The sequence below is a fragment of the Pseudophryne corroboree genome, chromosome 11 (assembly GCF_028390025.1).
Source record: "Pseudophryne corroboree isolate aPseCor3 chromosome 11, aPseCor3.hap2, whole genome shotgun sequence".
NCBI classification, from domain to species: domain Eukaryota; kingdom Metazoa; phylum Chordata; class Amphibia; order Anura; family Myobatrachidae; genus Pseudophryne; species Pseudophryne corroboree.
In genome coordinates, this window is record NC_086454.1 from 332,055,109 (window position 1) to 332,065,635 (window position 10,527).

A 10,527-nucleotide genomic window follows, 5' to 3' on the forward strand; every position below is an offset into this window, starting at 1 on the left:
TGTAGGATCCAGGGGTCCACTTGCGAGTGAGCCCACTGCGCGCTGAAACTCTTGAGACGACCCCCCCCACCGCACCTGAGTCCGCTTGTACGGCCCCAGCGTCATGCTGAGGACTTGGCAGAAGCGGTGGAGGGCTTCTGTTCCTGGGAAGGGGCTGCCTGCTGCAGTCTTCTTCCGTTCCTCTACCCCTGGGCAGATATGACTGGCCTTTTGCCCGCTTGCCCTTATGGGGACGAAAGGACTGAGGCTGAAAAGACGGTGTCTTTTTCTGCTGAGATGTGACTTGGGGTAAAAAAGGTGGATTTTCCAGCTGTTGCCGTGGCCACCAGGTCCGATGGACCGACCCCAAATAACTCCTCCCCTTTATTCGGCAATACTTCCATGTGCCGTTTGGAATCTGCATCACCTGACCACTGTCGTGTCCATAAACATCTTCTGGCAGACATGGACATCGCACTTACTCTTGATGCCAGAGTGCAAATATCCCTTATATCGTATATATAGAAATGCATCCTTTAAATGCTCTATAGTCAATAAAATACTGTCCCTGTCAAGGGTATCAATATTTTCAGTCAGGGAATCCGACCAAGCCACCCCAGCGCTGCACATTCAGGCTGAGGCGATCGCTGGTCGCAGTATAACACCAGTATGTGTGTATATACTTTTTAGGATATTTTCCAGCCTCCTATTAGCTGGCTCCTTGAGGGCGGCCGTATCTGGAGACGGTAACGCCACTTGTTTTGATAAGCGTGTGAGCGTCTTTAATTTTCTATCGGGGGAAACCCACGCATCATCACACACTTCATTTAATTTATCTGATTCAGGAAAAACTACAGGCAGTTTTTTCACACCCCACATAATACCCTTTTTTGTGGTACTTGTAGTATCAGAAATATGTAACACCTCCTTCATTGCCCTTAACATGTGTGGCCCTAATGGAAAATACGTTTGTTTCTTCACCGTCGACACTGGAGTCAGTGTCCGTGTCTGTGTCTGTGTCGACCGACTGAGGTAATGGGCGTTTTAAAGCCCCTGACGGTGTTTGAGACGCCTGGACAGGTACTAATTGGTTTGCCGGCCGTCTCATGTCGTCAACCGACCTTGCAGCTTGTTGACATTATCACGTAATTCCCTAAATAAGCCATCCATTCCGGTGTCGACTCCCTAGAGAGTGACATTACCATTACAGGCAATTGCTCCGCCTCCTCACCAACATCGTCCTCATACATGTCGACACACACGTACCGACACACAGCACACACACAGGGAATGCTCTGATAGAGGACAGGACCCCACTAGCCCTTTGGGGAGACAGAGGGAGAGTTTGCCAGCACACACCAAAACGCTATAATTTTACAGGGACAACCTTATATAAGTGTTTTTCCTTATAGCATCTTAATATGTAATAATATCGCCACAAAAATGCCCCCCCTCTCTGTTTTAACCCTGTTTCTGTAGTGCAGTGCAGGGGAGAGCCTGGGAGCCTTCCCACCAGCAGTTCTGTGAGGGAAAATGGCGCTGTGTGCTGAGGAGAATAGGCCCCGCCCCCTTTTCGGCGGGCTTCTTCTCCCGTTTTTCTGACAACCTGGCAGGGGTTAAATACATCCATATAGCCCCAGGGGCTATATGTGATGTATTTTTAGCCAGCATAGGTACTTTCATTGCTGCCCAGGGCGCCCCCCCAAGCGCCCTGCACCCTCAGTGACCGTTGGTGTGAAGTGTGCTGAGAGCAATGGCGCACAGCTGCAGTGCTGTGCGCTACCTTAAGAAGACTGGGAAGTCTTCAGCCGCCGATTTCTGGACCTCTTCTCTCTTCAGCATCTGCAAGGGGGTCGGCGGCGCGGCTCCGGTGACCCATCCAGGCTGTACCTGTGATCGTCCCTCTGGAGCTAGTGTCCAGTAGCCTAAGAAGCCAATCCATCCTGCACGCAGGTGAGTTCACTTCTTCTCCTCTAAGTCCCTCGATGCAGTGAGCCTGTTGCCAGCAGGACTCACTGAAAATAAAAAACCTAACAAAACTTTTACTCTAAGCAGCTCTTTAGGAGAGCCACCTAGATTGCACCCTTCTCGGCCGGGCACAAAGATCTAACTGAGGCTTGGAGGAGGGTCATAGGGGGAGGAGCCAGTGCACACCACCTTATCCTAAAGCTTTTACTTTTGTGCCCTGTCTCCTGCGGAGCCGCTATTCCCCATGGTCCTTACGGAGTCCCCAGCATCCACTTAGGACGTCAGAGAAAAGTGTGTGGCTTACACCACTGGTAATGGGCTGAATACAGCACTCTCCTCTTCCCCGTACCATTTCCTTATTCTGCCTGCACTCGGCAATATGAGCTGACTCTCCTCCCTTTGTTCCCCAGGCACAGACGCTTAGCATTGCTGAAACAAGTTAGCATTCGAGAGAACTGTTGTACACTTTGCTGTGATGAGGTAGCAGACACCGAGCTGAAGCCTTGCGGGCACAGGTGAGTACCTGCATAGGAAGCTATGTGTAGTCTCTAGCGGTCACTGAGGCCAGAGTATGCCCCAACTTACAGCAGATGTGTCTTGGAAATGAAATTAGTATCAAAACATCTATTGTATATTGCTAAAGTGTTTAAACAAATGTTTCTTTGGAACCTGACTACAACTCCTCATACTTAGAGTAGCGAATTCATTCTCTAAGAATCTGTAACATCCCTAGGGGCCAGTGACATCACCCAGAATGCGGCCCATCCACTTACTAGGGGCCAGTGATATCACCCAGAATGCGGCCCATCCACTTACTAGGGGCCAGTGACATCACCCAGAATGCAGCCCATCCACTTACTAGGGGCCAGTGACATCACACAGAATGCGGCCCATCCACTTACTAGGGGCAAGTGACATCACCCAGAATGCGGCCCATCCACTTACTAGGGGCCAATGGCATCACCCAGAATGCGGCCCATCCACTTACTAGGGGCCAATGGCATCACACAGAATGCAGCCCATCCACTTACTAGGGGCCAGTGATATCACACAGAATGCGGCCCATACACTTACTAGGGGCCAGTGACATCACACAGAATGCGGCCCATTCACTTACTAGGGGCCAGTGACATCACACAGAATGCAGCCCATCCACTTACTAGGGGCCAGTGACATCACCCAGAATGCGGCCCATCCACTTACTAGGGGCCAGTGACATCACACAGAATGCGGCCCATCCACTTACTAGGGGCCAGTGACATCACCCAGAATGCGGCCCATCCACTTACTAGGGGCCAATGGCATCACCCAGAATGCGGCCCATCCACTTACTAGGGGCCAATGGCATCACACAGAATGCAGCCCATCCACTTACTAGGGGCCAGTGATATCACACAGAATGCGGCCCATCCACTTACTAGGGGCCAGTGATATCACACAGAATGCGGCCCATCCACTTACTAGGGGCCAGTGACATTACACAGAATGCGGCCCATCCACTTACTAGGGGCCAATGGCATCACACAGAATGCAGCCCATCCACTTACTAGGGGCCAGTGATATCACACAGAATGCGGCCCATACACTTACTAGGGGCCAGTGACATCACACAGAATGCGGCCCATCCACTTACTAGGGGCCAGTGACATCACACAGAATGCAGCCCATCCACTTACTAGGGGCCAGTGACATCACCCAGAATGCGGCCCATCCACTTACTAGGGGCCAGTGATATCACACAAAATGCGGCCCATACACTTACTAGGGGCCAGTGACATCACACAGAATGCGGCCCATACATTTACTAGGGGCCAATGACATCACACAGAATGCAGCCGATCCACTTACTAGGGGCCAGTGACATTACACAGAATGCGGCCCATCCACTTACTAGGGGCCAGTGACATCACACAGAATGCGGCCCATCCACTTACTAGGGGCCAATGGCATCACCCAGAATGCGGCCCATCCACTTACTAGGGGCCAATGGCATCACACAGAATGCAGCCCATCCACTTACTAGGGGCCAGTGATATCACACAGAATGCAGCCCATCCACTTACTAGGGGCCAGTGATATCACACAGAATGCGGCCCATCCACTTACTAGGGGCCAGTGACATGACACAGAATGCGGGCCATCCACTTACTAGGGGCCAATGGCATCACACAGAATGCAGCCCATCCACTTACTAGGGGCCAGTGATATCACACAGAATGCGGCCCATACACTTACTAGGGGCCAGTGACATCACACAGAATGCGGCCCATTCACTTACTAGGGGCCAGTGACATCACACAGAATGCAGCCCATCCACTTACTAGGGGCCAGTGACATCACCCAGAATGCGGCCCATCCACTTACTAGGGGCCAGTGACATCACACAGAATGCGGCCCATCCACTTACTAGGGGCCAGTGACATCACCCAGAATGCGGCCCATCCACTTACTAGGGGCCAATGGCATCACCCAGAATGCGGCCCATCCACTTACTAGGGGCCAATGGCATCACACAGAATGCAGCCCATCCACTTACTAGGGGCCAGTGATATCACACAGAATGCAGCCCATCCACTTACTAGGGGCCAGTGATATCACACAGAATGCGGCCCATCCACTTACTAGGGGCCAGTGACATTACACAGAATGCGGCCCATCCACTTACTAGGGGCCAATGGCATCACACAGAATGCAGCCCATCCACTTACTAGGGGCCAGTGATATCACACAGAATGCGGCCCATACACTTACTAGGGGCCAGTGACATCACACAGAATGCGGCCCATCCACTTACTAGGGGCCAGTGACATCACACAGAATGCAGCCCATCCACTTACTAGGGGCCAGTGACATCACCCAGAATGCGGCCCATCCACTTACTAGGGGCCAGTGATATCACACAAAATGCGGCCCATACACTTACTAGGGGCCAGTGACATCACACAGAATGCGGCCCATACATTTACTAGGGGCCAATGACATCACACAGAATGCAGCCGATCCACTTACTAGGGGCCAGTGACATTACACAGAATGCGGCCCATCCACTTACTAGGGGCCAGTGACATCACACAGAATGCGGCCCATCCACTTACTAGGGGCCAGTGACATCACCCAGAATGCAGCCCATCCACTTACTAGGGGCCAGTGATATCACACAGAATGCGGCCCATCCACTTACTAGGGGCCAGTGACATTACACAGAATGCGGCCCATCCACTTACTAGGGGCCAGTGACATCACACAGAATGCGGCCCATCCACTTACTAGGGGCCAGTGATATCACACAGAATGCGGCCCATCCACTTACTAGGGGCCAGTGACATCAGGCCCATCCACTTACTAGGGGCCAGTGACATCACACAGAATGCAACCCATCCACATACTAGGGGCCAGTGACATCACCCAGAATGCAGCCCATCCACTTACTAGGCTCCGGCGCCATCACACAGAATGCAGCCCATCCACTTACTAGGGGCCAGTGACATCACACAGAATGCGGCCCACACACTTACTAGGGGCCAGTGATATCGCACAGAATGCAGCCTATCCTCTTACTAGGGGCCAGTGACATCACTCAGTATGCAGCCTATCCATGCATCCCCCCCTCCCTCTTGATGGTTTCTATATTCCCACCTCTGAATCTCCCCCCTGGGTGTGCTTCTTTGCAGGGTTGATGGCCAGACTGTGACGGCACAGTAAAAATGTATTTTAGTAAATGTTACTGTCTTTCTTCTTGAATTTGTAATTGAAACAAAAAAAAAATGTTGGTGCACTTTTGGAGTCTTGTAGAGAATATTTGTGAGACACATAAATGATTTATTTTTCCCCCCTTCTTCCCAGTGACCTGTGCATGGACTGTGCGCTACAGCTGGAAACCTGTCCGCTCTGTCGGCAGGAAATAAAGACTCGTGTCCGCCAAATTTCTCACATCTCTTGACCTCTGTGGAACAGACGCAGACCATTTTCTTTTTTAATGAAAGAGACAAAGCATAAAGGCAAACCATTGTGAGACTTCCGTATCTTCTTCAGCTGGCAGAAGTGGCCATAGCAGTGGGTGAATGAGACGGAACCCAGTCTGTCATCCAGAGATCGGTCGGAATGCAACATCTTATTACGTGTGAAATGCTGAGATGAGGATTTACAATCTAGTTTAGGTCACGTTTTTACAATGAAGGATTTTGGTCGTCCCTTAGGGTACTTGCAAAAATGGGGTGTCACATACATAGACGTTCCTATACACTTTGGCAGTAAATCGTTTTGCATAACCACACCCACTGTGGGTGTGGCTGCAGTAAAGTTATCCGGCCACCCGAAATGCCATTTCGCCATTGTTTTGCAACATTTTAGTTTTGGAAAAGGGTTTGCACTATCGTTATGCATCAATGTATTTGCAAAGACTGTAACTAATTGTACCATACTGCAAAGTGTCTATTTTTGCCAGACAAAATACAGTATTTGACCAATGTTTTTCTATTCCTGTGGCCTTCTGCTGGTCAGTCGTTTTTTCCTGGATTACGAGTAATTGTCACAAGGAAATCAACTTTAGGGCTTAATTTATAATGATTCCAAAGAACATTTGGTTAAATTGCAGGATGAATGCAATACGCAGCTGTAAATCTCCACTTTTTTTTGTTTCTTTTTGTAAATTGTGCACAGTAATGGTTCATAGAATTGGAAAGTCTTTTACTATGTTTATAATTTCATATAATCGGGTAAGGCCTCTGAAATTGTGACCAATTCTAGCAGGGATCAGCAGCTTTTGATGTGGCAGGTGCAGCCGCACTACATTTCCCATGATGCTCCAGGAGCAGAGCAAAGAAAAGCCGTAGATACAACACACCTAGAGGCATAACGTTTCTCTGTCTTTAAACTGTTCATAAAACAAGCAAACATTGTATAGGTGAATGTCTGTAAATGGAGAAATACCGGATTTTAATAATGTTGTAATCACGTACATGTTGTACCAGAGCTGTTAAGTTAATATAAGTGGAAGAATGTCAAGTAAAGATTTTTAAAAACAGTCCCGGTCTGCTAGGAGTTTCCAGAGAGTGTAATTGTTAAAAGCAGCTCATTCTGGACATCATTCTGGGTAAAAGACTCTTCCTATCAACAGTGACGCTCGTGATTAAGTACTTGGTTTTAATTAGAGATGAGCGGGTTCAGGTTTTACTCTGTTCTCTAAACGGCATCTTATTGGCTATCCAAAACACGAGACATCCGTGAGCCAATAAGATGCCGTTTTGAGAACCAAGTAAATCCGAGTAAAACCGAACCCGCTCATCTCTAGTTTTAATGCATGTGCAGTACCAATTAACAACCCTTAGGAAACTGCTGTAATTAAAAAGGACTGTGACTTTTTAATTAATTAATTGACTTTAATTAATCGCTCCGCCAGGCGATCACAGATTGTTTGATCCCACTGAATATGGGGTATGTAGAGATTCCGTTACTGACTCCACCCACTATACAGTGGGAGGGTAACGCGCTGCCACCACAAAACTCCTACACCGGCACTTAGGCTCCTACCTTTGGCACCTGAAACCATCTACTTCTGGGTATGCGTGGACATCCTGGTTGGTGTCTGCTAATTGTTACTGGTCCCTGACCGTGTACCAGTCTCTGCAGAGGGCTTGAGCTTGGGTTCAGTTAAGAGCAGCCAGAGAACGGAATAGCGTTATGCGCTATTCTGTTGTTTGCAGGATATAGATGCAAGATGTTTATTGCTTAAAACTTTTTTAAAAAGACTCTTCCCCCTTACAGATGATGCTTCAGGGTAGCACAGCATACAGATGTTACAGAAGTCGGTTCTCCCTGAGAGTCAGAGGACATCTATATTCAAGGATGACAGGCCCTATTTTTATAGCAAGAGTACACAATACAACAGGCTAGAGCCCTGCCCCCTGACCTTTCACAAAATATAAATAAATTCATCTTACATTTTAAAGGGCCAGACCAATTTCCTTCTTCCTTTCATATATATACCACCCAAACCAATTTGTCCAAAAGCACAATCTGATTTACATATAACTCTCTCTTTGCATAAATTCTTCCTTAGAAAGTTTCACACAACAGGAAATTCTGAAAAGCAAGACACTACCGTGTCTCCTGTGTATCTCCGTAAATTTTACCTAGACACACAGGAATACTTCCCTGGAGGGCATTGTCTGTAAACAAGCTTTTGTCATATCACACTAGTGGGGGTATCCAATTAGTCCTGAACATTGTTCAGGGCCGAGAAATGCAAGTTTTTCAAGATTTATTTATTTATTTGTCTTTGTATTTTCAACCTATCTAATTAAGCACCCGTTTTTTGCACCCGAAAATAAATGTACCGTTATATAGCGAAAATACCTAAGATCAGTGAAAAGCCACAGATCATGTCCCATCGCAGAAAAAAAAAAAGTTTTCAGGTATTTGGTTTCGCCTTCCTGAGGCAGGCAAAACACATCCTAATAAGCACTGGAATCGGTGGTAATTTGCCGCGGTAAATTATCACAACTAATTGGATACCGACCTATGTCAGGATAATTATATCACTTATGAGAATGTCCAATGAACAATCTGTTTCCAAATGTTTAAGCCTTATAAAACAAAATACCTCCTACAATTGCATCGTCCATGCATTTAAGCATGCGTTCCCCAATTTCATAACCGCACAGCGTTTTAAGTATAACATGTGAAAATACATTATTAAATATACATTTACAATACTTGTAACCCCCTCACTGCCACAGCTGCCATCTTGGCCTGGTCTCCAGTCACAAGTACTATTGACCTAACTTCTGTATAGATGGCATTACTTACAAACACTACATATATGTTCCATCCCTCGGAGGCAGGTCACTGGAATAACTTACCATTCCTCTTCCATAGAACGCCCATGTTTCCTACTGTCCCTCCTCCTCCCTCCACAGCATCCAATGAAGAAAGAGATTAATGGCTCCATTATCAATTGGATGCACAAACTCACATCCTAGGCATGTTACAGATTCCTTGTGATGCAGCTAAAGATTACGCTGGACCTTCTGAGATGAAGAGGGAACGGTCTGTCATACAGCCACTGTGGTTTTCAGTCAGACTCTCTGTGAGACCAGCATCTAGGGCAGGGAGCACTAAGTGAAGGCTCCTCTTTCCCTGTAGCTTATTTGGTGGTTTATGGAGCCTTAGGATCTCCCTTGTTGTCTATTGTAGATAGGAGTGACTGACAGCAGCAGTTAATGTCTGCAGATTCCTTCACCCAATGATCTGATAGCTTGTATGCAGTCCTAAGTGTTAAGACTAAGATGCAATTAATCGTCCCAATTGTGTGTTTTGCTGTTTATTCCACCATCTTGGAAATCCTTGATTCACCGATTCCGACCCAAAAATTATCACAATTGGCCGATCGTTGAAGAATCAGAAATCAGTGATTAACCCCATAAATGTATGGTCCTTTTAGTCCAGAGAAATGTTCCATTTATCTGTTCTGATCCACAGCGAGTTTTCTATTGCTTAGTGGGTAGTTCAGATTCTGCTTTCTCCTGAACTATCTGTCATATGTGGTATCCAAGACGCATATTGGAGAGCCATGACTGTAAAACACCCTACCTTGATCATACAAACCTACATCTACACTAAATTGCGATCCTCGCTTTTACCTGTGCAGCTCCTTCTATGATGCTGAAGAATGGTTTTGGTCTCTTGTGCTGCTACATTTTCTACCCCCAACCTATTTAGGAAACAGTCCACATGCAGCCTCCTTTAAGACGGTGAAGTCCACAAGCTTCTCCAAAGTGCTAGTGCCTTCCCTCATCAGCATTGTTCCAGAGAGTTTGTAGTGGACCTATGGAGTATGGTATGGGTGGAACCAGATGGGCCCAAGAAAAAGTTGAAGCTTACTCAGAATGATTATTCTATAATTGGTCAATTTTCATAGTCTAAATAGACATTTTCAGTCTTTATAATGCAAGGCCTCAAAGACCAAGGTAATCTCCTTAAGTCTGTTTTAAAAAGCTGACACACAAGACCGTTGTATTACCCCAGACCAACTCTTCAGGGAATGGACTTGCCTTCCTTTGGAGATCTGTAACCCTTTTAGTAACCTGGGAATTATAGAACAACTTAACAGCAGGGTATCAGATAATTTAGTTTCTATTTCGAAAGACCACAATCCTGTTCTTGATAAAGAGTCCTTTAAGACCAGATAATACATTTTCTACCTTGGGACTGGAGGGAAGAAAGACCACATTTTGCCTTGGTCTGTGTAGTAAAGACTCCCTATTAATGTGCGTACACCTACAAGGTAACAAGTCCTTTATCTGCTGTGATGAATCTCCTGTGGCCCTAGAACTTGCTAGAAGTTTGGCTAATGCAGTGGTGCTTTGCAGAGTCCTACACCCGAGTTCCTGTTTGCTTGATAATGACTAAGCAAATTCTCCAAACCAATTGAAGAACTCTAGTGGTGCTTGCTTACCTTGCTTCAATTTGTAATAGGTTGGACTCTTGCTATTGGGCTACCATATTTCCTACTCTAATTTGTCCCTAGTTTCCTACATCAAAATGATCTCAAGGGCTCTCGGGTTGTAGGCTATCAATTTC

At 46.9% G+C, this 10,527-nt stretch overlaps 1 protein-coding gene across 2 annotated transcripts in view; it reads left to right on the forward strand.

The window, feature by feature from the left end:
* Nucleotides 1–6,970, forward strand: part of RSPRY1 (ring finger and SPRY domain containing 1) — an 83,418-nt gene extending 76,448 nt beyond the window's left edge. For both annotated transcript variants that reach the window (XM_063945756.1, XM_063945757.1), the window contains exons 14-15: nucleotides 2,358–2,462; nucleotides 5,791–6,970. In XM_063945756.1, the coding sequence (XP_063801826.1) occupies nucleotides 2,358–2,462; nucleotides 5,791–5,887 (202 nt within the window). In that variant the 3' untranslated portion in view covers nucleotides 5,888–6,970. The remainder of the gene's footprint in view (nucleotides 1–2,357; nucleotides 2,463–5,790) is intronic.
* The last annotated feature ends 3,557 nt before the right edge of the window (nucleotides 6,971–10,527 follow it).